We start from the raw sequence: 25,201 nt of genomic DNA on the forward strand, positions 1-25,201 counted from the left end.
TATTAAATGCGGCCGACGAAAAAGTTCTTTTTCTTGGGGTGCAGAGTGGCACGGGTGGAATGGGGCATTCAAGCGTTCCAGACAGGGGAGGAGGTCCGGAGGACCCGTGCCGGTTGCCTCCCCAGCCAGCCCGAGGCCCCCACCACTGACACCTCCTCGTCCCAGGACCTCTGTCCTCGACCCTCGAAGAGCCCCAAGGCCTCTGCCTCTGCGACCTCGTGCACCTCACCGAGGGCATTCTTTCTTGACCCCCGTCCGATTTTTCCGTTTCCGATCCCCATCCCACTTCCGAAGGCCTCGATCCCCGCACCCCTAACAAAGAGACAAACACGGGTACATTCAAGTTCTATTTTACTTGGTTGGAAAGCGCTCGCGCCCAGGCAGTGACCTGGGTCCCGGGCGATCCTGCCGGACCTCAGGTGCGGCCTAGAGCTGAAGCTCGGGGCTGGGGGCGCGCGGAGAGTGCCGCGCTGCGTGCAAAGTCGCGGGCAGGCGCAGACGGAGCAGGACTGAGCGGGACCACAGCTTCTCCACTCGATGACCCCTCCCCGGGGCCCAAAGGGATTGGGACTCCGGGAGAGCCCTTTTGCAGCGCCTGGCCTCGCTTCCCTCCCTGTCGCAAGGCCCCTATGGATCCTCTGGAGTGGACACCCTCCCTCAGCGGGAGCTCACAACACATCAAGCTCAAGCCTCACCTAGCAGCTTGGGGCGTAGCCAGGGCGAGGGCACAGGGTCAGGGTGCAGTCAAGGATATGACTCTGGGGCAGGTCACGCGCTCCTCGGGTGCCCTGGGCTGCGGGCTTATGAATGCTACTTCCTGAAGGACCTCTGTGCTTAACCCTGCATAGGTCCCTCACCTGCACAGGCTTCCAGTCATCCTGGGAGAAACGGGCCTGTGTGGTCACACATCCCTACTTGTCGTGGCTTTTGCCTAGGGTAGGTGCTCCAACCCTCAGTCAGACAGATCTTGACGCTGGCTGGCACCTGCAGGCCACAAGCTCTGCTCCCCCTGCCAGGTCTCCCTGTGCCTGGAGTATACCAGGTGCCCTGGCAGGGGCTGTCCAGGGCTGCAGAGGGACACTCCTAGGTTTCTCTCTTGGCATGGTGCAAGCAGGGTCCCCAGAGCACTCTCCACTTTCCTTAAGGAAGGCCTCAGAGTGGGGTGAATCCAGACAGCAGGCGGGCCGGGATGCCCTTAACGTGCCGCTAGACTTTGGTCAGCACGGGCTCCTGGACCTGAGGCTGGGGGAGTCCCGTGATGTAGTGGACTGGAATTGAATTTGTATGGCTGGGGTCTTGCCAAGCCACACTCTTCGGAGTGAAGGCAGAGCCCTACGGTCCTCAGGCCCACCCCGCCTCCCAGCGGGGAGCACCGAGGGTGAGGACCGGCCTCTGGGGAGGGCAGTGGGAGGGTAGTGGGAGCAGGAGTCTCCCGGAGGCGAAGCCTACAGCCTGCGGGGAGGAGGGCCTGGGGATGAGCAGAGGGGATGGCCAGGGGCAGGACTGGAGACCGGCCGAGCTGGTAGGGGGTTAGGGGGTTGAGGAAGAAGTGGGGGTCTGACTCAAGTGGGCCTGGGGCTGGGGCTGGGGCCCGCCGGCTCACATGATGTCATCCAACAGGTTGGCGCTGGCCACCCAGTCGAGTGCACGCGGCTCAGACGCGGCCATGATCATGCACATGAACGGGCGGCCGGTGCGCCGGTCCGTAGGGTAGATGGTGGTGGGTGTGAAGCGCCGGTTAGCCTCCACGAACTCGCAGAGCTGCTCATAGACGCGCGGAAACTCGTGGCGCAGGAAGACGCCGCGCAGGCGGAGCTCACGCTGGATGTGGATGAATGCGACTTCGCGTGCCCGCCGGCCCGCCTCGCCCTCCTGGTCCAGGCCGGCGGTGCCCGGCGGCGGCGTCAGGATAAGCGTCTCCATGTCTGGTTCGCGAGTACGCGCAGGAGGCGGCCGTGCGGGGCTACTGGCTGCCAGCGCCACCTTGGCGAACTTCCGCACCGTGGGTCCGGGGCTGCGCGGCGCGGGCACAGGGTGGGAGGCTCCGGCGCCCGGGCCCACGGCCACCGACACGCTGAGCAGGAAGCACTCTGCCGGCTCGTAGAGGCGCCCGGCCGCCGCCAGCTCCCGCGCGTAGCTGCCCAGGGGTGCCGCGTGAGTCGCCAGCTCGCGCAGCGACAGGTAGGTGGGCGACAGCAGCAGCCCCTCGAGGCCGAAGCGCAGGAAGTTGTCGGCAGAGCCCGGGCTGGGAAAGCCCAGGAAGAGCACGCCACGGCCGCGCGACAGGAAGCCCACGCGCGCGATGCGCGAGAAAGCGCGGTGCACCGGGCCGCTGTCGCGGCAGAACTGCAGCACATGGCGGCATACGCTGCCCACGCGGCCGTACACGCAGCGCGCCTTGTGCGCGTCCCAGTCCTCGCGGCGGCACAGGCGCGAGCAGTAGTAGGTGTAGCAGCTGTGGCAGGACTTGAAGTAGAGGCAGGCGTTGAACATGGTCTCAGTGCGCCGGCAGCGCGCGTTCGAGCAGGTCATCAGGTCGTCTTCGTCGGCGCTGGGTTCCGGGGACGCGTCGGCCGCCTCCCCCGGGCCCGCAGGCTCCTCAGCGCTACCAGCTGACGCGGGGGGCGAGCGTGGCGGCGCCAGCGCAGAGGCCCCAGGGCCCGCGGGCCTCGAGTCCTGCAGGCTGCGGCGCAGCGGGCGGCCCAGGCCGTCTGGCACGGGCTCTGGGGTCGAGCCCGCCGCGGGCCGAGAGTCGATGACCAAGTCGGTGATGAGCTCGTCCAGCTGCTCGAGGCTGCGCTGGCGACCAGAGGCGGGCTCGGGCGCGGCGGGGACAAGCGGTCGCACGCGACCCCCGGGCAACTCCCAGCCTCGGGCAGCTGGGCGCTCCGCGGCGGCTCGCAGGTCGTTGTCCGTGATGGTGATCTCCGGCGTCACATACCAGTTGCGGCCCAGGCTTTCCCCGGCGCGACCCTTTTCCGACAGCGACGTCTCCGACAGCGACAGCGCTGCGTAGCGCCTGGGCGAGGTGGAGAGGTTCACCACGACCGGAGGGCGGCGGCTCTCGGGTGAGGTGCCCCGCGGCTCCCGCGCCTCGCGCCCCAGCAGGTTTTCGTAACTTCGGCCGCGGCCCAAAGGATCCTCACGGCGGGGCCCGGGTGCCAGGATGTTGTCCCAGGAACGCGAGTAGTGGCGGCTGTCGGTGGCCAGGCGCGGCGGGCTGGTGCCCGTGCCGCCGTGCCAGGAGGCCAGCAGCGGCCCGGGCGCCGGGGGAGGCGCCACCTGCAGCGTGCGGTATGGCCGCGGGCCCCAGTCGGCCCAGGCCGGGCTGCTGCGCGGATGCGGGTAGGTTCGAGTCAGGACTTCGCGCTCGCGGTACCGTCCGAAATCCTCAGTGTAGAAGGGGCGGGCGGCGGGGCGCGCCCGGGGCTCCTCGGGGACGTAGCGAGGCCCAAAGTGTGGGCCGTAGGCTCTGGGGGCTTCCCCGTAATAGGAGCGGGAGGGCGGCTCCTGGATCGGGAAGGTACGGACTTCCCCCGCATAGTAGCCGCCCCCGTGCGGAGGACTGGGCCCTGGGGGCTCCTCAGCCGGGTAGGGCCGGGGGCAGTAGCCCTCGAAGGGGGGTGCCGGGCTGCCTGCAAAGCCTCCCCCGAAGCCCTCTGGCTCCTCGGTGTAGAAGAACTGGGTGGGGCCTGGGGGCGCGGCGAAGAGTTGAGCTCGGCGCTCAGCGTAGTCCCGGGGCCCTGGCAGCACCCCATCGCAGTACAGCGCGCGGGGGTCTGCGCAGTACGAGTCGGTGGGGGTAGGGGTGCGTGACAGCGCCGCGTGGCGAGGCCCAGGCACCGTGAGGCCGTGGAACTGCGGGGCAGTGCGGGGCCACGGCGCGGGCTCGATGGGCCCGCAAGGCCGCGATCCCCGGGCTGCGTGCTGCAGCACCGCGTCGTCGGGCTTGATGTCCAGACGGCAGCGGACGTGGGGCGCTGGCCCGGCGGGCGGCTCGGGTGGTGCGCAGCGGCCGGGGGCGGCGCACAGCGGTGCAATTCGGCCGGGGCCGCCCCGCTGTGGCTGCAACTTGATGGGATGCAGCTCGTTGGCGAGTGCGCGGAGCGCGGGGTACGCGGGGTCCCGGCGCGGCGACCCCTCGGCCCGCGCCGCGCGCTGGGCACGGCGCTGCAGGACTGGCGGCGAGGCAGGGGCGGGCGCCAGGCCCGGGGACACACGCGGTGCGCTCTTGGAGCGCGCGCGGCGCCGCGGTTCCCCGTCGCGCGGCCGGGCGCGCTGCGGCGCGGGCTCCGGGGGTGGCGGCTCTGGCCGGGCCTCCATGGCGGGCGCGTCCAGCGCCTCCAGGAAGTCGAAGCTGCGGCAGTGGCGCTTGTTGAAGGGCGCGGGCGCAGCAGGCCGGGCCACGGGGCGCTCACATGGCTGGCGCCTGGACGCGGGCCCCGGGGCCGCCACCTTGATGTCCTGGTACACGGTCGACACCAGCAAATCCGGCGGGTCCGTGCGGGTCATCTTAAAAGATGTCCCCAGGCTGGCGGCTCCAGTCACTCGGCCTTTCGGGGCTCTTGCCCTGGGGGAATATGCGGGTCAGCACTGCTCCGGGTCCCTGCCGCCCCCACCCGAGGTCCTGGGCCTGAGTACCTGGGGTGATGGAGCTGGGGCGGCCCTGGCTGCAGGCCTCGGCCGTGGCTGCCGGCGCCTGGTCCATGCCATCAAAGTCAGAGGCACCTGTAGGAGAAGCCTGACCTCTAACAGGCCAGGCGGAAGGGTTAACCTTCTGTGGGCCCTGACTTGTGTACCTGCTGCCCACTCCCGCGAGGATCCCTTTCCTGGCAGGCCAGGCTGGCGGGAGGCCGGGATGTGGTTTTAGGTAGGATGCTGCCCTCTGGTGCCCACAGCTGGAATGAGGGGCTCTTTCCAGCCTTCCGAAGATGCTTTGGTGGGATCGGTTCCACCGGATGCCTGTGACTTCGGCCCTTCCCAGGACCCTGGTAGAGTGGCTGCGATGGCAGTGCAGCCTGAGGGGCGCCCTGGGACCCACCTGCCTGCTGATCAGCACGGCAGGCCCCTCCTGCAGTGCCACAGAAGCCCTTGCATTTGGGACACTGGCAGTGCCCTGGGTCCCAACTCCCAGTGCGACCCACGCCAGGAAAATGTCTCCAAAGAGCATTCTTGGGTCTTCAGACTCCTTATGTGAAAACCTTCCCTGACCCTGGCGTCCTTTGGGTGGGGGCCTGAAATCCACCTACCTCATCTGGAAGACTGCAGAGCAACCCCCACCAACTGTGCAAGGTGCATTCACCCACACTCCCGCCAGAGCTCGGGCTGCAGGGCCACGCGGGGCGTGTGAGCCATGCGCTCATGCTGCCCCCTTCCCTTTCTGTCAGCAGGAGAGCTATGGAGCTAGCACATCAGGCCAGGAGGCTGCCAGCCCGGTAGGGGGGGCGTTGGGAGGCAGGAAATGCTCCCAGGAGATCCCTCCCCATGCCAGCTCCGGAAGCTCCATGGAAACCTGAGGTTCTTCAGCCCCCGGCTGCAGGCTGGGCTGGGTCCAGGCTGCTTTCAGATGTGGGCCACCAGCGCCCCTGAAGGCGCCAGGGTCTGGGGCTGGCTGGGAAGGGGCTCAGGAGGTGGTGGTGTCCCTCCCACCTAAGCACCCACTGTGGGATGCCGGCTTCGGCTCTGGGCAAACAGCCTGGCCGTGCCCTCACCTGGCAGGACGGTAGTCTGACGCCTCTTGGGGTCAGCCCTCGGTGTCCCAGGTGTGTCGGGGCTTCCTGGAGGCACGGCTGCGCTTTGGGGTCATGGCCACTAAGTTCCAGTCTGTACCCCGTCTTAGTCTCTCGTGCACCCCGTCTGGACCTGTTTTCATCCTCAGCGCTAGGCCGGGCTGGAATTTGGGCTGATGACAGGGCACGAGGCTCCGCCCCAGGGAGGTGACAGCCGGCTCTGCCACTGCGGCTGTCAGGAGCTGCGCTCAACGCCCCTCCCTATGGGGGTGGCGGTGGGGGTGGGGTGGAGCGGTCCTGGGACCCCAGGTCTTCCGGAGCTCACACGGACGACCGCGCAGCCCTCCTCTCCGCGCAGCCTGGCCCAGCCTGTCGGGAGCCGCCATCGTGGGGACCCGGCCTGTACTGCTTGGGGCGGGGACTCCCCATCCTTTCGGGCGGCCCCTACCCATGACGACAGGACGCCAAGTCGATCACCTCCGCCTCTTACCTGGATGTTCCTCCACCTGCCAAACCCAGATGGGCTGCACAAACCCAAGTCGACTCTGCCGGGTCCCGGGCACCGTGCGTCCCCTGCACGGGAGAAGCTTCGAGGCAGCAGTGCCGGTGCTGGCCTGGCCGCTCAGTGCTGCCTCCACTGGCGGCCAATGGGGTGGCACTTAAAGGGGCCGCACCTGGTGGGGGCCTCAAGGGGAGCTGGACAGGGGGACCAAGAATGGAAGCTCGGTGTGTCTGCAGTGTGGGGCTGTACTGAGCACAGCGTGACAGATCCCTCAAGCCTCCCCAAAATGAGTCTCAAGATCTTAACAGGGAGCCTGTGTCCCAGAGAAGCCAGCCATCATGCCAGCCTCATCTCTAGGACACCTGTCCTGGTAGTTGGTGGCTTGGCAGGGCCTCTGGTAGGGTGCTGGAGGAACCCCAAACCCCATCAGGCTGCAGAGTCTGGTCAGAACTCCCAGAAAGCCTGCCTCCAGTCAGGTCAGGTAGGAGCAGATGGGCAACTTTGGCCCTGCTGCCCTCTGGCTGGACATTATCCACTTTAGAGTGGAGATGCCAAGGACTCCGTAGGTACAAGAGACCAGATGGCTGGCTCAGACACAGCAGGGCCTGCTGTCCAGGTCAAGCAGCCACCACTGTGCACATCCCACTGGGCAGGCCTGTGCTGACCTGTGTCCTCGCCACAGGGTGGGGTGATAACCTCACCCAGCCTGTGCACCCCGGCCAGCTGGGGAGTGGCCCAGATTCTCTTGACTCTGAAGGGCAGATTGGTGGCTCCCACTCTGTGTCCTATTGGATGCAGGCCCCAGCGAAATCCACCATGAATGTTCTGTGCCATCCCTACACCAGGGGTCCCCCAAGCTAGGGGCTACAGGGTCAGGCTAAGGTATCAATGGTGCTTTGGGGGCACAAAGCACCCCTACAAGAACCCTAGGACTCTGGGGAGGTGGGCAGGAGTAGGCACAACAGCCCATCCCAAAGTGTTACTGTAGCCTGGGAGGGTTCTCATGGTAACGGGGCTGTGGTGTGTGGGGGCTGACAGTGAGCTGCAGCCAATTGCCCAGGAGATGGAGAGGCTGCTTGGGGATGTACCTGCTCTGTCCCACAAGTCTGGGCCCCTGGCGTCCTGGTGCAGCCCTGTAGCACTGGACTGGCATGTGCATGAGGCACTAGCCATGCTGGTGCAGCTGGGTAGCTGGCACCAGCATGTCCAAGGCCCTGGTGGGCACTGAGTGGCAAGTACTCAGGCCAGTACCTCTGTGTGGCCTTGTGCCCCAGAGGACCCCAGGAAAGTGTGGCATGTTGGTTCCACCAGCGGTAGTCTGGGAAGTTGAGGAGCGCGACAGAGACACATGCAGCAGTAAAACCCGAGAGCTTTATGGTCGAGTGGAGTGAAGAGGCAGCGCCTCCTGCCCAGCCCCACTCCCATGAGAGGCTGTGGCTGCTGCTCTGCTCCTGCCAGCCTGACCTGGCACGGGGCCCAGGCACACGCAGGGCAGGGGCCACTGCACTCCGGCCCGCGCCTGGCAGCAGAAGCAGGGCCTGTGGCATGCTGGGGCCTCACACAGCCTGGGAGGGCAAGCAGGGGTGGATGGGGAGTGATGTTCTAATAGCTGGGCAGCCCCTTGCCCTGCCTCTGTAAACGACCCTCGAGGGTCCTTCCTCGGCCTGTGACATCCCTGAGAAATGCTGGGGCTGGTCTTGGCCCTGCCTGGAGAGGGCCAGGCATCCACCCAGTCAGCAGCAGCCCTGTTGTCCCCTTCTTCCCCGAATGGCAGGCCCACATGGGCCTGAGGCCCAGCGCCTCCTCCGGCAGGAACTGGAGGCAGGGCCAGCCATGGATGCAGGTGGTGGTGGGGGGGAGTGGTCCTGGGGCCAGGTGCTGGTGGTGGCCTCCTCAGTTCCCCAGGGAGGTCAACAGGGCAGGCCTAGAGCTCCTCATAGTCCCCACCCCCTGGGTGGCGGCTGGCGGGGGGCCCGCCCCCCAGGAAGGCCTCCAGCTCATCTGCAGCCTTCTGCTCCTGGCTGCGGGATGGCCTCCGTTTCCTTCGTCGCCCCTCTTCGCCCTCCTGCTTGCCCTTGCTCTTCTTGTGTTTGCTCTTCTTCTTCGCCGCCTTTTCTTCTTCCTGGGACGGGACCTCAGGGTCAAGGGGGCTGCCTGGGGCTGGGCATCCCCCCTCCCTGACCCCTGCACCGCCAGTACCTCTTTCCCTTTCTTCTTCTTCTTCTTCTTCTCCCTGGAGGCAACCTTGCCGTCCTTCTCTGCATAGGACAGACAGCTCTCAGCTCCCCAAGCTGTCGCTTATGGCTTGGCGTGCTGGGCACAGAGCCCTTCCCAGCCTGGGTCCCCATCGCTCTCATGCCATGCACTCTCAACAGCCCGGTAGAAAACCGCTTCCGCTCCCCATGGGGCTAAGGGCCTGCTGGCCAGCCCAGCTGGCACATCTGCCTTCTGCCAAGTGGCAGCCACTTTGTCCATGTGTGGATGGAACCCCACGAGAGCCCAGGGAGTCAGCCACCAGCTCCTCTGTGGTCCTGGCTGCCACTCTGCTCCCAGCCCAAATCCCTATGGCACCTGAAGGCCTAGGTGTTGGCAGAGCCATTGGCACAAGCCCGTGGAGATCAGCAACCCAAATTTTCAAGGTCACTGGGACCCCAAAGTGGGTGGCAAGACTTCTCCAGGGGCCACCAGCCTGCTGGCTCTAGCCCTGGACAGCCGTATGGCCATGCTGCAGATGATAGGCCTGGGCCTACACTTGGCAAAGCCAGGAGGTGCAGTGTAGTCTCTATGCTGGAGACCCCAGGGCCAGCAGCCAGCCCCTGGGAACAGCCCACCTTCATCACTGCTGTCCTTCGGGGCTGTCTCTTCTAGCCCCAGCCCGAAGAGATCAGAGTCATTCTTTGGTCTGAAGGAGGTGACGGAGGGCGGGGCTGCTACAGGCAGGGAGAGCTGGGCAAGCCTGGTGTCCTCCTCACTCATATCAGAGGGGTCCTCTCTTGTGGGGAACTCGTCCTAGAGCAAGAAGAGCTGGTAGGACCTTGTTCCTTCCCAGCTGCCCGGGCACCCAAGCCAGCTAGCCAGCCTACATGGTGGTGGGCTTCTCCCAGGCCCCGCCCAGGCCCTGCCAGGGGACAGAATGGTGGAAGCCCAGCAGGGGACCTGTCCTCACCACTCGGTGCTGCTTGTCAGACTCCTCGCTCTCAAAGTCTGGGTCATCCATGACGAAAGACAGCATCTGTGCAGCAATGGGCCCCTCGGGGTCACTCTCCGATGACGAGGCCAGCGCCTCCTTCCCCTCTGCAGGTCTTCTCGAGGCATCCTCCATCGGGCGCTGGGTGCTGGTAGGCTGCCCAGACCCCGAGCTTGGCTGGGGGTGTGCCACAGCTCGTGTGGGTGCCGTCTTTTTCTGCAGCCGCATGGCCTTGGTGGAAGACCTTGGTGACAAGGACAGACTGGCTCCTGGGCTGTCCAGCCTGCCCTTCCCTCTGCGCCTGGGGGCCCTGCCCGTACCATTTTGTCTCCAGCTCTGAGCACTGTTGGGAAGCCAGGGCAGCTGTGCTGGGGGTGCTGGGGTGACTGGTCACCTCCTCCTCACTTGAGAGACTGACATCTTTACTGGGGACGGGGCCTGAGGGCAGTGGGGGCCTGCTGCAAGGCTGGTCCTCCGGGTCCACATCATCCTGGAAACCTGCCACCATTGGGTTCCCAGCCAGGGCCTCCCCATCGCTGCAGAGAGGAGCATGGAGTCAGAGTGGGAGGGTTGCACATCCCCCGCCCCCAGTGCCTGCCTGGTAGGGAGGCCAGAGCTGGCATGAAGAATGACATGGCACAGACATGGTGCCCTCTGTTACCCAGAGTGGGCGCAATGGAGAGGACACTGCTCGGGGCTCCTGGTGGCATCACTGACACCTCAGAAACAAGAGGACCTCTTTGCACAGATGTGGTGACAAAGTGGGTGCCCACAGCCACCCGAGATGGGAGTCACAGAGCAGGAGTGGCACCCAGGCCGGGCTGGCGTGCAGACCTAGAGAGTCACAGCTCTGTGCCCAGCTCTGTGGTGCCTGTCCAGCACAGGTGGGGACCTGGTGCTTTGTCCCTGACCTGGTAGGACCCAGGCAGCCTCTTCATGAGTCCAGGATGGCCAGGTCCAGGAGGTGCCTGAGCGCTTGCTGTCCTGTGAGGGCACTGGCCTCGATGCCCTGTCAGCTGGCTCTGGCCAAACCCTAAACCCTGTCCAGGGCTGGGCTGGGTGCCTCAGCTGCCTGGGTGCCCAGTCATGGCCCTGTTCAGAGCTCAGCCCCAGGAGGGCCGTGGGGGATGAGGCTGCCTGCCCTCCAGTACAGGCCCACCAGCCAGAGCTCACCTGTCACTGTCCTGCTGCGTGGCCCTGGCTCCAACCTTTTCATTCTTAGACTGAGCAGTGTCCTCCAGGAAGCTGTGGTCAAGGCCATCTTCAGGAACAAAGTCCTCCACGTTCTGGACCCTTGTTGGTGCCTCTGCCGCTGGGGCTGGCTCTGTGGACAGCAAGTGCCCTTCATGTGGCTCCTGTGCTGTGCCCCAAGGGGTCTGCACTAGGGGCATGGTGCCCACAGCTCTGAGGCACAGGGTGCCCTGGATCTGCCTGCAGGAGAGCTGTTCCAGGGCCTACCTGGAGGTGGGGAGGGCGTGTCCACTGCAGGAGGGGGTCCTACCTGAAGGTGGGGAGGGCGTGTCCACCACAGGGGAGGTCCCAAACAGCCGGGAGATGATGCTGCGTCGCTGAGGTGGGGCTGAGGGCTGCACAGGCTGGGGCGGAGCCTCTACCAAGGGTACAGGGGAGGCAGAAGGAGCAGGGGGGCAGACCGAGGGGGTACTGAGGGGCAGCTGGGGGGTGGGTTGGGGCGTGCTGGGGCTGGAGCTCCCTGTGGAGACAGTGCTTGGAGGCACAATTGGCGACTGGGAGCCTGAGGATGGGCTCTGGCCATTGGCAGCCAGCGGGGACGTGTGGCCGCGGCTCCGGGCCTCCATCATTTCCAGGAAGCTGGCAAGGGAAGAAGGAGAGCTGAGTGAGGACCCTTGGGTGCTGGGGTGTCCAGATCGGGTCGATAGCCCAGCCAGGAGCAGCTCCACTTCCACTGTTCAACCACTGATCTAATGAAAACTTCACTAGCAACCTGTGAAGGTCTACACATGCCAGCAGGGGGCGCCAGTCCCATAGCGGGCGCCAGTCCCGCAGTGGCCGCTGAGCCTGGCTCATTGCGCCAAACCTGACCATGCTCGCCCTCCACAGGCTTGGGGCTCACGCACATGCTGTAGTTCTGGTCCTCTGTCTCCTGCTGCACCGACAGCTCCTCCAGTGTGGCATCGATGTCCAGCTGGTTGGTCTCGAGCTGGCGCAGCAGTGTCTCCCGCTAGAGGAAGTGGCCACACTGAGCAGCGTCCCCCTCACAGGGCCCAGCATGCAGGGCTTGGCTGCTCGTGGCTGGACTGTGTGGGGCAGAGGCTGCTGCGTCCCGGGGAACACCCCTTGGTCTTCCACTGTGTTGCAGGGGCCCCCGCACGCCAGGATGAGTGGATACTGCACACCTTGTGAGCAGCAGGCATGGGTACAGTGTTCTCTTGGGCAGGGTTGGCCCTCCATGCGTCCCCAGCAGCCATTCAGGCACACACACCCTGTCCTCACGTGTGCACATAGCTCCAGGTGCCAGAACAGCTTGGGGAAGAAGGGCCGTGGCAGTTACAGCCCAGGCAAACCAAATCCTCCTGCCCTGAAGACCAAAGCTGAGCTGGCCGTGCCTCTGGGTGGTACTGCCCCCATGGCTGCTCATCCACATGGCCTGTGACACTTAGAACACACGCCACTACCTCGGCAGCCACCGTGTGCAGCCTATGGAATGAGGAGGGGCTGAGCATTCCACAGAGGCCCACCAGAGGGACCCTGGTCCCCCCAAGTGCAGGTCACTGGAGCTACAGGAAGTGGGAGGAGCATGGACCAGAAGACACTGGGAGTGTGCACACGCAGAGGTGCAGAGAACTCGGAGAAGCCATGGCCCAGGGCCGAGACTGCTGGCTGCACCCAGCATACACGGGCGCTCTCTCCTGCACCAGGCACATTCCCAGGGAGCCACAGGCCTGCATGCTAGGCTGGGCTGTGCTTTGCCTGCTGTGGAATGCCCTTCCCAAGCTGCCATCCAAGACCGCTGAGCTTTGGCGGCTGCACTGCGTGGCTGTGTTCCCAGGTGAATCTTTGGACACCCAGGACTGGCCTTGAACCTGTGGACAGGGCCAGTGAACTTAGGACCCTGCAGGAGCCCACAGCAGGCAGGGGGAAGCTGTGTTCACCCTGCCATGGTGCCAGCTCCAACACTGGCCCCAGGACCCTGTCCCCTTCCTTGTGGTTCTGAAAACCAGGGACGAAACCTTCAGGGGCCAGAGCGGTGAGTGGCCACCAGTTCCATTTCTCTATGGTGACTGGAGTCTGCAGAGGAAAGGTCGCCCCTCTGCACAGCCAGGCCCCCTCAATAGGGCTTCTTGGCACAGTACCCCTGCAGAAGCCTCGTCTCCCCAGCAAGAAAAAGGAGCCGGGATGGTGGCACATGATTATAATGCCACCTGTGGGGAGGTGTGAGGTAGGAGGACCACCACAAATTCTAGATCAGTTGAGACCCTGTCTCAAAACAAAAACAAAAACACAAACAGACAAAAAAAGGAGCTGGGAGCCAGGTGTGGTGCACACCTATAAAGCTAGCACTTGGGGCTGAAGCAGGAAGATTGAGAGTTCAAGGCCAGCGTGGGCAGCAGTAGTAAATTCAAGGCCAGTCTGAATTATGTAATGAGACCTTGTTTAAATGAACAAAACAAAAACAAAAACAAGTAAAGAAAAAGGAGCTGGGTGTCAGAGCATACACCTGTCCTAGCACTCAGGAGGCTGAGGCAGGAGGATCACTCTGGCTACAAAGTGAGACTCTGCCTCAAAGGGGTATTTTTTAATGGAGGCAAGAAATGGAGGAGCTGGGTGTGGTAGCGCACCACTATAACCCTAGCTGCTTAGGAGGATGGCAAGTTCCAGGCCAGCCCGTAAGACTTAGTGCGACCCAGTCTCAAAATACCAACACACACACACACACACACACACACACACACACACACACACACCAAAAAAACACACAGAAGGGCTGGGGTGTGGCTCAGAGGCGGAGTGCTTGCAGCACACACCAGGGCCTGGGCCCATCCTCCATCAGCACAAGACAGGAAGGAGAGAAGCTTGAGGAGAAGCTGGTGGGCCAGGCGCAAGCCCAAGTCTGCTCAGGCCCACTGCCATCACAGGAGGCTGTGGCAGGTTTCCTCGGCTGTGCCCTGGCACCTGCGTGGCCTAGAGGACAGGGGCAGGGGGTACACACTATGGCAGCTGGTGTCCTGCAAAGCAGCAGCACTGCAGCTTCCAGCACGCACCCCACAGTGCGACCCAGAAGCTTCTAGGGTCTGGCAGCTGCCCTGCCACACAAGGGTCCTGTGTGCTGGGGCCTTCACTGCAGGACAGAGGGCCCCTCACTCTCGTCTTGTGTCCAGACCCAAACCACCACCAGCAGTGCTTATCCTGTGACAGCCAAGGCCACAACCCCAAAGCAAGAGGGAGACGGCCTGCCCTGGTGGGGTCTAGGAGAGGTTTGTACGGGTGAAGCCTCAGGTTAGTTACAAGACCGAGCTGGGTCTCGGTAAATGCACTGTGGAAATGGGATGTGGTATAGCAGACAGGCGGAGTGCCCCTGGCAGGAGCTCTCCTGGACCTGCCTCTTGGTAATGGTGGCTCCATGTGTAGGGCAAGGCTTAGTGACTCCTCAGGACACCACATGGTATCACTATGCCACCACTAGCTTGTGGGCTCCAGCGGGAGCTGGGTATGCTAGGGGCTTGGCTGCTCACTACCTGGGGCCCTGCCCATCAGCTGAAGACTCACCTGTAGCTGCAGGAATGGGATGTTGAAGAACTTATGCAGGTACTTCAGGCCGAAGCTATTCTTCATGGAAGACTCTGCGTACCGGAAGTAGGAGGAGCCTGGCGGTCTGTTTCCACAAAGAGAATATAAGAAAGGCCCCAGGACCATGCCTGGGCCTGGGCTGCTTGCCCAGCCACCGCTTCCAGCAGGCAGTGGGGCCCTGCAGGGCACCTTCTGCAGTCGGCCCCTCCCCAGGATCCAAGGAATCAGACAGCAGCCAGGCGGCCTCCAGTCTTGGCATTCAGCCCAGCTGACACCTCATTCCCTCCCCGGGTTCCAGCAAGGTCATCTCCAGCAAGGCTGCTTCAGTGTCCCTCCACAGCACTGCCAGCACAGGCATAGGCACAGGCCTGGGCCCAAGCAGGGGCACCCACCTGTTTAGGTGGTCGATGAAATCACGCACATCATCGGGCAGGATGACGCGGTGCTCGCCCATATCACGGTAGTTGCCCAGCACGCACACTGGCACGTGGGTGGGCACTTTGGGAAGCTCTCGGAGGATGTAGTTGAAGGTCCTGGGGGAGGGGACAAGTCTGGGTTGTGCGAGGGCCGAGTGTGCACCTGCTGCCCTGCCTGCTTCCTGTCCTGGAGGACACACCTCCTCGAGCTCCAGGCCCCAGGACCTCTTCCCCTACCACACCCCTACAAAGCCACTGCCATCTTCACCTGCTTCTAGCACCAGCTTCTACTGAAGGCGACTTGGGCTGACCCATCCCTTGGCTTGTGCACCAAGGCCAGCACCTCAGACTGCCCCATCCCAAGCAACCACTGTGCACTGAGGCCAGCGCCAGCGCCCGTGCCCCTCAGCCCCTCTGTGCACTGCACTACTAGCCTGCAGACGTCATAGGGGAAGCCCTCTGCGGGTAGACGAGGTAGTCCCACAAGGCTTCTGGGGCAGTCTGCATCCTCCCCAGGCTCTGAGCCTCTGCTCTTGCCCGTTCTGCTTGCTGTTCTCTGCCGTATGAATCTGGGCCGTTTTCAGGGTTGCAGGGCTGAAAAGTGGCGGGCTCTGCCTACCCCCCTGGACCTCTGCACTTGTGCTCAAACCCAGCCCTGGTCCACAGGCAGCAAGGCCTCCGGGCCCCCTCTGGGTGCTGTCTGCAAAGGGACACCTGCCTGCAAGGTCACTACTGGCCAGCCGTGCCCTCTTACCACTGCTTGGTGATGTCGAACATCATGACCACCCCATTACAGTTCTTGTACACGTCTAGGAACTCGGCATCAAGGGCCATTTCGGACTCCGCCTAGAACAGGAAGGAGCAGGTGAGACTGCGTTCCATCCTGTGGGCCTTTGGTAACCTTGCAGAGGCTGATGGGACTGTGCCAACTGAAAGCTGAGAGGCGTTTCCGTTGTAAGGAAGTGGGAAGAGAACACTGCTGGGGACACAAGACCAGCTGGAGGGAGTGACGCCTGGCTGAGACCCAGGTGTTGGCAGTACCTGCCCTGGGCTCATGGGCTCCAGTCACCACCCAGAGATGGGGGAGTGACTGTAAGACAGGTGCTCTAGAACCTTCCAGAGCACACACAGGGCCCGAGGTTTGTGCAGCGCTCCCCCCATCCCAGTCAGAGGACAGCAGAGAGGCACTGTGGACACAGACAAGACTCTGTGTGACAACGTGGCACCTACATGCTGCCCAGGCCACACCAACTCACACTGCGGCCACTGCATTGTGACAAGTGCTGAGTGGGGCGAGGTGAGTTATCACTTGTGCAGAGCAGCTGGCTGGGCAGCCACCCTAAAACTCAGCCTTGGCATGGGGTCCTTCAAGCAGCCAGGGACAGGGGCACACAGTGGGTGTGAAGGGCTGGCGCCGCTGGGTTGGGGGTGGCCGTGAGCAGCATGGGCGGACAGCTCACCTCCTGGGGGTCGTTCTCCGTCTTCAGGCCATCATTTCGCTTTTTGCATTTCCCTTGTTAAATGACAGATGACAGTTATAGTGTGTGAGTACCAGGACCAAGACTGCTGCAGGCCCCTCCCTGCCCCTCGGTATGCCCTGCTGGACTGTGACCCACTCAGCTTCGGGAGAAGGGGCAATTGGGCCCTGACGGCAGGGCGAGGCCAGCAGGGCTTAGCACCCACTGGACAGGTCAGGTCTGCTGAAGGGAAGCAGTCACTCAAGACAGCTGGTCCCCGCTGCCCCCATAGCCACATACAGGGCAGAAGGGGCTAACACTGTGTGGTAGGAGGGACCAGAGCTGGCACTCCTGCTGGGGCTCTTGGGGACATCTCCAGATTTCAGACATAAGCATGGATGCTTGGAGAAGGAGACACAGGAGCTGACTCAACTGCAGCCAGCTGCAGGAAGGAGGGTGGTGCTATGGTCCAGTCCTGCCCAGCTGCACAACCACCCTCAGGGTCACAAAAGTTTTGACTATGGAGATGGCCACAGGCCCTGCCCCTGGGAAGTGGGACTGCAGGCAAACAAGACAGACCCCATTGCCACGCCTCCTTTCCATGCCCTCTGGGTGGACAGTGCTGCCTGCCCTGGCAACAAATAGAGTTCGTCTACTTAAAATTCCAGCCTGCATCCAGTCTCCAAGTTTGTTTCTGAATGCCTGGCTGTGTTCTGACCGGCCCGGGCTCCAGCCTCCACTCAGAGGCAGCGGAGGTACCTGGTCTGCACCTGCTTCCACCCCCTCAGCCAGCAGGAAGGAGCCTGGAGTAGGAGGAAGTCAGAGCTGCAGAGGCTGTTCCCTGTCGCCCCCTTCCAGGAGACTTCGACAAGCACCCACAAGCTTGGCCTCTGTCTCCCACATACGGCTTTGGCGTGCCCAGCCCACCTCACCTGTGGCCTCCCCTGGAGCCCCTCCTCTGCAGTCCTCAGACCTTGTCCTCAGGCCGGGACTGAGCTGCCCTCCTTCACTTCAAACAACTGGCAGCATTAGGCTTGGTGGGGTGCTTGGTACCAGCCTGGCAGGCAGCTTCCCTTCCTGGGGTCCAGCCTGGTGCTGGCTGGAGGAGCCTATCCAGGTGGATTGGATACCAGCAGGTGGGAATGGGGTGCAGGGGTATCATCAGGCAATTTTCCAGCCAGCACTGGCACCATGCTCGAGCCCAGCTTGGTGAGAGGAAGAACACATCCCGGGTTCCTGGGCAGAGCAGCCCCTGGTGAACCCACAACGTTCAGCATCAAGGGCATCCAGCCCCAGACACCCCAGAATAGGAAATCCTGCCAGGAGGACTTGCATGTAGTCCCATAGGTGCAGATAAGAGCTGGGCAAGGGCTCAGGAGGACACCACCATTCCAGGCCTGTGGACCCTCGGCATAAAACAAAGGGTCTCCTGGGAAGTGACCAGTGTGGGACTGGGGTGTTGGCATGGGGGCAGCCTGGCTTGAGCCAGCCAGAGGCCACAGGAGATATGACTCCTGCCCTCACAGCAGTGACACTGACAGGGCCTCAGATATGTGACGGGAGTGTGACAGAGACTGCCATGCAGAGGGGGTGTGGAGCACAAGGTTGGTGGCAGCATGGGGCACACACGCTGTGCTCCCAGCCTCTCTGACCAGTGTCTCGCCTGTACATCCAGTTGTGACTCCCCTGGGACTGCCTGCTCCGCCCGATGTCACAGCTGGGAGAGGGAGCCTCAGCCTGGCCAGGCCAGGGGTGAGGGGAGGTCTGTCAACTCTGAAGCTAGCACCAGAGGGCACCCCCTGTGCAGTGTCACACACATGCGTACATGCAGCCCTCCCCCCAGATCACAGAGGAGGGGCCTGTGACCTGGCATGGGGACATGTGGTAGGGTCGGGTGGACCCTTCCAGTGAAGCTAGAGCTCACTAGAAGGAAAAGGCTGGGTACTCAGCCGGGGACACTGGCCCTGACCCCTTGGCACTGCAGGAAATGCTTGTCGATTATGAGGTCTCAGCACCCATCCTGTGCTTTCCCAACTCAGAGCAGGCATAGCCCCCGGCAGTGTCTAGCTCTATCCCTCAGCCACCCTGGCCTGAAGATGGCTGATACAGGCCGAGCGCCGGTGCCTGCATGTACTCCCCCACTGCCTTAGACACAGCTAAACCTGCAGCATCGCACCTTTCTCCTTAGGCCAACAGACTGAGCCCCTTGCAGGGAACCTACCTAAATAATGTTCTGTACCCAACAGCGTGTTGGCCGCGGGGCCAGGTCCTCTCTGGCTCTTTGACCCTGCTTCCTGCAACCTGGGGATGGAGGGCGGCCCTCTCAGAACTCACAGTCCCCCGCCCATGCCCAGATCACAGGTGAAACCTCCCTACCATGGTGGCGCACTGCGTGTAACTTTCCTTCTGAGTAGCCAGGGCTGCAGCAAGCAGGCACCGACTAGGCCTGGACCAGACTGGAGTGCTAAGGATGTGCACACCAGTGAAACCAGCTTCCCACATGCCATCGGGCGTTAGATTTCCAGCAGATGAAGCAGGCGTCCCACAAGCTCTTATGGCCAACCCCTTCCTCACAGACATGCTCAAGCAGCTTAGGGTGCAGAGCCAGTAGGTCCATGCCACACTCCATCCTGTTCACTGGACGAGGCAGAAACTAACTGGACTGAGGACCAAAATGCACATAGCAACACACCCAAGCCTTCTAAAGCCAGACACATGACAGGGTGGGGCAGGTCCTCTGTAGGACACAGGGCCGGAGAGCAACCAAGACCAAGGTAATAGGCACAGGAAGGGGGAATGCTGCCACTCAGCAGGTGCACCTCACCTTTGTCCACCACATCCCAGACTTCAACTTTCACTACATCATCTGTGGCTGAAACAAGGGAAAACCTCAGGTTAGTAGGCGGTGTGAAGCTGGGGTTGGGCTGGCGGCATGGGCTGAGGACTGGCCCCAGCCTCACTTGCCTGCCCCTCTCCTGAGCCACTGGCAATGTGCCAGCCGGCAGGGTGAGCACTGTGCCCCACGCCTCCTTGCAGGCATTGTCTTTGGAGGTGTTTCAGCTGCCCCAGGCTGTGCCCTGACTTGGGAGGAGGTTCACAGGTCCAATCCCAGATGAAGTGACTCACAATGATGACCCACACCCTATCTGAGTGCCTGTGGGAGGTTGGGTTGGGGCAGAGCCTCAGGGAACTGGGGGTAGGGGGCGGTGGCAGGGACACGCACTCTTGTAACTCCAGTGGATGCTGGTGACCTGGATCTCCTGTGTGGGGATGTACTCCTCCACAAACTTTTTGCCCTGCAGCCGGTGCCATAGCGCAGTCTTGCCAGTGTTCCTGTCTCCCCGGATCACAATTTTCACTGAGGGTGAGGAGAAACAGAGAAAAGACAAATGAAGTCATCTCATTTAAGAGATATAACCTCATGCCGAGGATTTAACTCAGTGGTGTAAATGCCTGCTTGGCAAGCACAAGGTCATGAATTTGATCCCTGGTATTAAATGAGATAAGCTCAAGAGTCATGTCAGCTCCATGGTGATGTACTTTTCTCGGAGTCAGGCCCCGGGTGACTGGTGGGCAGGGAAGAACCAGACAAAAGTGCTGGCAGTGCCAGCCATGGGGCTAGAGGTGGGGGGTAGTTACTGTACCAAAGGAGGGGAGTGGTCTGGAGGGTGGACAGATGGCTTAGCATGGGAGTTTCTCCCTGGGGGACCAGGGCTGGCAGAAGCCCAGTGTCTGAGGGACTACCAGGGACCTAGGGCCAGGAGGGATGTGGCTAGAGTGTCACCCTGGGCTGGCACGGCCTTCCCTCCACCTACCTTCCCTGCAGCCTGGCACATGTGGTGGTACACAGCTGTGCAGAGGGCTCACCCTGTTCCTCACTGCTGTGTGTGCCAGACTGCATCTCAAGGGCCCGCTGGCTCCAGGCAGGGGCAGACACAGGTCTGTCATCAGGGCAGGATGACACAGAAGGGCAGCATGGAAGTAGGGTGCAGGGTCAGTAGACGTGGGAGACATCGGGTGGCAGGGAGGGGCAGGAGAGGAGGCCTAGGCTCAGGCCTAGGCAAACCGTTAAAGCCCAGGCTGGGGAAAGGGAGGGCAGTGCCTCATATAGCAGGGGAAGTGGCCTCTAGACTTCCAGCAGGGGTTGGGATGGGTCGAGGGAGCTGTGGGGGCTCAGAAGAGGCAGCCCTGTGGGGGGACAGAGACTCACCCCTCCGCCCCGCTTTTCCCAGACCATCTCAGCTGCCTGCTGTTGCTGAAACTCTCCCCACACATATCCTCCTGTGGTAACCTGGACCATGGGCACCAACAGCCAATGGCCAGCGGCAGGGCTCAGCCTAGGCTGTCTCCCTGCCACCTTCCCACATCCCAGTCTCACATTTAGCCACACGGAAGAGTCAGTTGTTCTCAAATCTCAAGGACTTGTCTCCTCCACCCTCACTTCCAAGGTCAGGGGCAGGCCTCCCTGATTCCAGCATGCTCTGGGGAGCATCCCAGGCCCACAGCCCTAGCAGGAAGTGAACACACACTTCCTGCTAGGGCTGGGGGGCCCTCCTGTGGGTTTGTGGAGCTCGAGCAGAGCGATCCCTGCAAAGGATATGAGGATCCCTTGTCTGCCCTTGCCTTCCAGGGGGCCACCTGCAGTCTATGACCCAGTCAGGAGGCTCCTCTTGTCCCCAGCAGGCCATCAGTCAGGCCCATGAAGAACAACTAAATCAATGTGCCTGCCCCAAGCAGGCCTGGAACCACTTCACACAGACACCACATGGGAGGCTGGGGAGTACCTCTTAGGACCTGGGGCACTAGGGTGTCAGGAACAGGAACCACCTTGTCTACCAGCAGGAACCCAAGGTGCTCTGGAGAAGGACCTCATGTTTTCTTGGGCCAGTTCTGGCATGTTTTACCCATGACCTAGATAAGACCCCTAACTCACTGGCATGAAGTTTCCAACCTTTTCTTAGCACTTGCTTTCCAGAACAACTAACACCATAGTGTCACCTGCACACTGTCGCTCACTGACCTCATCCAGGAAAGCCACACCTCTTTGCACAGGTCTCTCCAATGCACGTGTGGGTTCTACCTGGCTCTGTCCTGGCCTTCACCATCTTCCCCACTTCGTTTGGGCTTAGTCCTTTTTTGTTTTGGTTGTTTTCCCCATTGAACCCAGGGCTTCTGCACTGACCTACCCTCCTGTCCCTTTTTATCTCAGCACAGGGTTTTTTTTTTTTTTTTTTTTTTTTGCTTGTTTGGGTCTTGCTTTGTGTTCAGGCTGGGCTGGCCTCAGATGCCTGACTGCTGGGACTGACGGTTGCTATGTGTGATGTCCCTGCAGTTGGAGCAGATCTGAGTGCAGCTGGGGCCACCTTTCCAAGGTTCCCACTGGACTCACCCAGTGTCTTTTCCGGGCTCCTTCCTGCCACTCTGCCATCGTGCTCTGGATGGGTCTCTTGCGAACCATATGCCAAAGTAAGAAAAACCCCAATCTTACTCTTTACTTTGAATGGGAGTGGGGTCTTGCTGCCTGATTATAGCATTGTGATTGCCAAGCTGTGGAATTATTTCTACCACTTCATTTTATCCTCTTCACTTCCCATCCTGGTTTCCTCCCAGTCTTTTCTGCTTTTTAATAAGTCAGGCAAGATTTCCCCTTCTTTTCAACTGTTTATTTGCAAGAGTTGCAATCTATTTCTACTCTCAGTAACTCCTGCATTTTTAACATTCAGTAACTATAACAGTCTAAAGCTAATAAATTTATCTTTCTCTCACACAATGTAAGGAATTCTGAATGCTTTAATGGTGACCCTGGACTATGTGCTGATTTTCATTATGGAAATTAGTGCTTTCTTCTTGTGTCTTCCCTATGTAAACTATCATTAGCAATGATCAAGCTCATATCACTTAGATTTTACAACTTATTTACTAATTCCTTTGGTCACCTTTGCTGTTTGAATGCTAAGCCTGTCCTTTTTTTTGGTACCAGGATAGAACTCATGACCTCACACTTACCAGGCAGGTGATTATACCACTGAGCTAAATCCCTGGCCTTAAGCCTGTTTTTGAGCTCAAGTTTCATCTGTCTACTGCAGATCTTCTGTATGTATATATAGGTGTACTTATTTTGTTTTATTGAGACAGGATGCCACTGTAGCTCGGGTTGGCCTCAAACTTTTGGGGCTCCTCCTGCCTCAGCCTCCTGAATGCTGGGATTACAGGCGAGCACCACCATGCCTAGCTTCTGTATTTATGTGTGCAAGAATACACATAAACTTCCTGAGACTGGAAGCAGCTCAGCCACAATTGCTCTGTTGCCACCATTGCATTCTGCACAGACTCCAGGTTGCTATGGCTTCCCTCTAGGTCCCTGAGCTGCCAGAAGCTGTCACGAGTTCAGGGATGGGGTTTTTCCTGTGATTGCATCAAAGATTTCCTTTTTTCACTTTGAAGCTCTAAAATTTTCAGCAATGTGCCTAGCTGTGGATGTTTTATAAATTCTGGACTTGGACATTTTGGTGTTTTATTTATCTCATCAATACTGGATAATGCTCAGTTTTCTTCAAATCCTGCTTCATCTCTATTCTGGCTATGCTTTCTTTGTGAATCCTGCAGAGATGTATACTGGAATCTGCTTAATCACTCTGCCCCACTTCTCTGCAGCTGGGTTACTGTGTGCTGCTTCACTGTAGACTTCATATTTCAATGACCAGGGTTTCTTTTGCCAAGCCCTTAGTTCCAGTATCTTTAGCAAGACCACTATGCAGATCCATAGTAAGGGCTTTCTCCTTTGGGAGGCTGTCCCACAGCAACTTTCCCTACATGCACAGCTGACCAACTGTGAGCTACAGTGGAAGGGGATGACTACCTCAGGTACAGTTTTTTTTCCTAGTTTATATGCACATGGATTCCAAAATGGGACTATTATCCAATGTCTCTATCATTCTGATTCCAATTTGAAGGTTGTGCTGGTACTCTATGCATGTGTGCCCATAGGATACTTCTCATTATCCTAACAAACTGAAAACCACTACCTGCCCCCAGAAAGATAACATTCTGTAAGAGACAATTCATATCACCAACAGTTAATTGCAACTTTCCCCTATAAGAATCCTGGATCTACAATTACCATATCATTAGTTTGTTACTTAGTAAGACATTTGGGAAAACAGGTACTAAAAACTTCCTGTATTCCATTAACACAGGAAATGAAAGTCTTAACACTGCACATATATATTCAATTAGAGGTAAGATCCCTCTGAAATGTAACTCTGATATGCACTGAAATTTCTCTGGACTCACAGCAAGGAAATCACAAAGTTTCCCCAATAATGGACACTGCGTTTTTCAGGAACAACTCCCTATGTCTTTTTATCCCCTCTTGTCCAGGAACACCGAGGTGGGACCATCAGGGAGTCCTGTCAGAAAGTAACCAGTTTCTGCTTCAGATCTAATTTCCAAGGGCAGGGGATTAAGTTTCAGGCAACACTGTTAATAATAAAATTAAGGAATCCAATTGTTCATTCCAAAGATTTGCATAAATGAATACTTTGCCCTTGCCCTAATATTCTCTTCACAGAATTGAAAGAAATACAAACAAAATCTCAAGTTAATGCATCTAAAATGTGTGGGTTTTTTTTGTTTTTGGTACCAGAGTTCAAACTCATGACTTCAAATTTACCAAGCAGGCACTTAGCTGCTGAGTCAAACCCCCAACCCCAATGAGTGTGTTTTTAAACCTGAGCAAGTCTTTCTAATCATTTTCTTTCTGTTCGGTCTTTTTTGAGACAGTCTTGCTGTGCAGTTTAGGCTGGCCTCCAACTAGTGGTGATCTTCCTGCTTCGGCCTCCAAGTGCTGGGATTATGTGAGTCAACACCCCAGCCTTTCTAACTTCTTTCATAAAACGCTACATTATCATGGAAACACGGACCCTGCACGGCTCCACATGAGAAAAGCTTGTGTATCGGTGGGTGTGTGTGTGTACATACATGCTAACCTAGCACTATAGGAAACAGTTTGAGAGGGAAACAATGTCAGACCAGAGGATAACACGAAAGCCTTTAGGCTCTGCTAGAAAAGAACCTGCAAATGGAAAAAGTCAAAAGAGGTCAACAGGTAGGCTGCAACCAGAATCTGCACAAGGTACATAATTTATAACAGAAGATGAAGCCGCCTGAGCGGCTGTGTACAATCCCTCCATCCTGCAGGGATAAGGATGTCTCCAACAATCACAAAAAGAGTCTGTGATTCTGGGAACTTTCCTAAAAACATCTATTACAAATGTTTCTTTAGAAAGAAAGGCGTTGCGGCTATTTTGTCTTCAAGCAGGGCAGAAAGTTAACAAACTCACACCCCCTACAACCACCAGAGCCATCGAATTTACACGCCCTAGGGGTGAGTGCCCAGCTCGCGGGTGAAGGCCTAAACTGTCAGCCTACAGGCAGCGCCAGACCCCGGCGCTCCCTCCCTCACGTTATATAACGGTCCCTCTACGAGGCCATCTGCGCCAATCAGGGTCCCCATCGCTGCCGGGGCAGCGTCACAGCACAGCACTTCTAGAGCCGGTGCCCGTTAGACAAGATCTCTCAGGAGGGACCCACTGTTCGGGGACTGGCGACATCCATCCCAGCCCTGGATTCCTCCAGGGCGATTCGCGCGTGGCTCTATTCTGGAGTACCACCCGCCCCGGGCCCACAGGTCCCGGCTCACTGCTCCCGCCTGGCTGGGTCCCGAGCCGCCCGACCGCGGAGCCGCACTCACTGTTGTACTGCACCCCCTTGGCAAAGCGCCTCTGCAGCGCTTGGTTCATGGACTGCAGCCCAGCGGGGATGTTCTTGTCCCGGCCCGGGGCCTGCTCTGATCCCACCAGCTTCTTCAGCGCGGAGAACATCTTCTCGGTGTACGTCCGCGCCAGGCGCGGCCCGCGAGCTCAACGGTGGCGGCGGAGCGGCTTGTTTTGCAGCATGACCCGGCAGCACGGACTGCTCCGAAATCGGAACCTGTGCAGCCACAGGTCGAGGTCGCAGCGGTAGGCTGAACCCCGAACGGCGGTGGGGGCCTCAGCCGCGGCAGCTGTGCTCCGGTCCCCGCGAGCCCCAGCACGACAGCCGTCCACTCCTTAGCTCCGCCATCTTGGCGCCGGCGCGGCTAC

At 60.1% G+C, this 25,201-nt stretch overlaps 2 protein-coding genes across 8 annotated transcripts; both read right to left on the reverse strand.

Moving 5' to 3' along the window:
- Positions 1–334: 334 nt before the first annotated feature.
- Positions 335–7,404, reverse strand: Ajm1 (apical junction component 1 homolog). Of its 4 annotated transcripts, XM_063244141.1 has the most exons (4): positions 6,220–7,404; positions 5,712–5,890; positions 4,642–4,748; positions 335–4,570 (listed from the first exon to the last, which is right to left on the reverse strand). In XM_063244141.1, exon 4 carries the CDS (start codon positions 4,510–4,512, stop codon positions 1,600–1,602), a length of 2,913 nt encoding a protein of 970 aa, XP_063100211.1. In that variant the 5' UTR covers positions 4,513–4,570; positions 4,642–4,748; positions 5,712–5,890; positions 6,220–7,404; the 3' UTR covers positions 335–1,599. The 4 variants fall into 4 exon arrangements, with proteins under 4 accessions (XP_063100211.1, XP_063100209.1, XP_063100208.1 ...); XM_063244139.1 differs by lacking the exon at positions 5,712–5,890; XM_063244138.1 differs by lacking the exon at positions 6,220–7,404 and having other exon boundaries at positions 5,712–6,098.
- Positions 7,405–7,582: 178 nt separating this feature from the next.
- Positions 7,583–25,183, reverse strand: Rabl6 (RAB, member RAS oncogene family like 6). Of its 4 annotated transcripts, none has more exons than XM_013155807.3 (15): positions 24,811–25,183; positions 19,282–19,416; positions 18,883–18,930; positions 16,062–16,114; positions 15,356–15,447; positions 14,578–14,718; positions 14,165–14,270; positions 11,515–11,618; positions 10,920–11,248; positions 10,592–10,742; positions 9,739–9,954; positions 9,398–9,680; positions 9,063–9,240; positions 8,431–8,489; positions 7,583–8,353 (listed from the first exon to the last, which is right to left on the reverse strand). In XM_013155807.3, exons 1-15 carry the CDS (start codon positions 24,938–24,940, stop codon positions 8,156–8,158), a joined length of 2,223 nt encoding a protein of 740 aa, XP_013011261.1. In that variant the 5' UTR covers positions 24,941–25,183; the 3' UTR covers positions 7,583–8,155. The 4 variants fall into 4 exon arrangements, with proteins under 4 accessions (XP_013011261.1, XP_003473157.1, XP_063100213.1 ...); XM_003473109.5 differs by having other exon boundaries at positions 9,398–9,662; positions 24,811–25,181; XM_063244143.1 differs by lacking the exon at positions 24,811–25,183 and adding an exon at positions 18,280–18,359.
- Positions 25,184–25,201: the final 18 nt, after the last annotated feature.

This window comes from Cavia porcellus, unplaced genomic scaffold (genome assembly GCF_034190915.1).
Source record: "Cavia porcellus strain 051 isolate PalLab524CR breed Dunkin Hartley unplaced genomic scaffold, mCavPor4.1 scaffold_49, whole genome shotgun sequence".
Classification (NCBI taxonomy): Eukaryota; Metazoa; Chordata; class Mammalia; order Rodentia; family Caviidae; genus Cavia; species Cavia porcellus.

Coding starts and splice junctions, on each gene's coding strand:
- Ajm1 (XM_063244139.1), bottom strand. CDS start 4,512: ATGACCCGCACGGACCCGCCGGATTTGCTGGTGTCGACCGTGTACCAG.
- Rabl6 (XM_013155807.3), bottom strand. CDS start 24,940: ATGTTCTCCGCGCTGAAGAAGCTGGTGGGATCAGAGCAGGCCCCGGGC. Junction 14,719..15,355: donor TTCGACATCACCAAGCAGTG/GTAAGAGGGCAC, acceptor CCCCTCCCCCAG/GACCTTCAACTACATCCTCC. Junction 11,619..14,164: donor TCCCATTCCTGCAGCTACAG/GTGAGTCTTCAG, acceptor CACTTCCTCTAG/CGGGAGACACTGCTGCGCCA.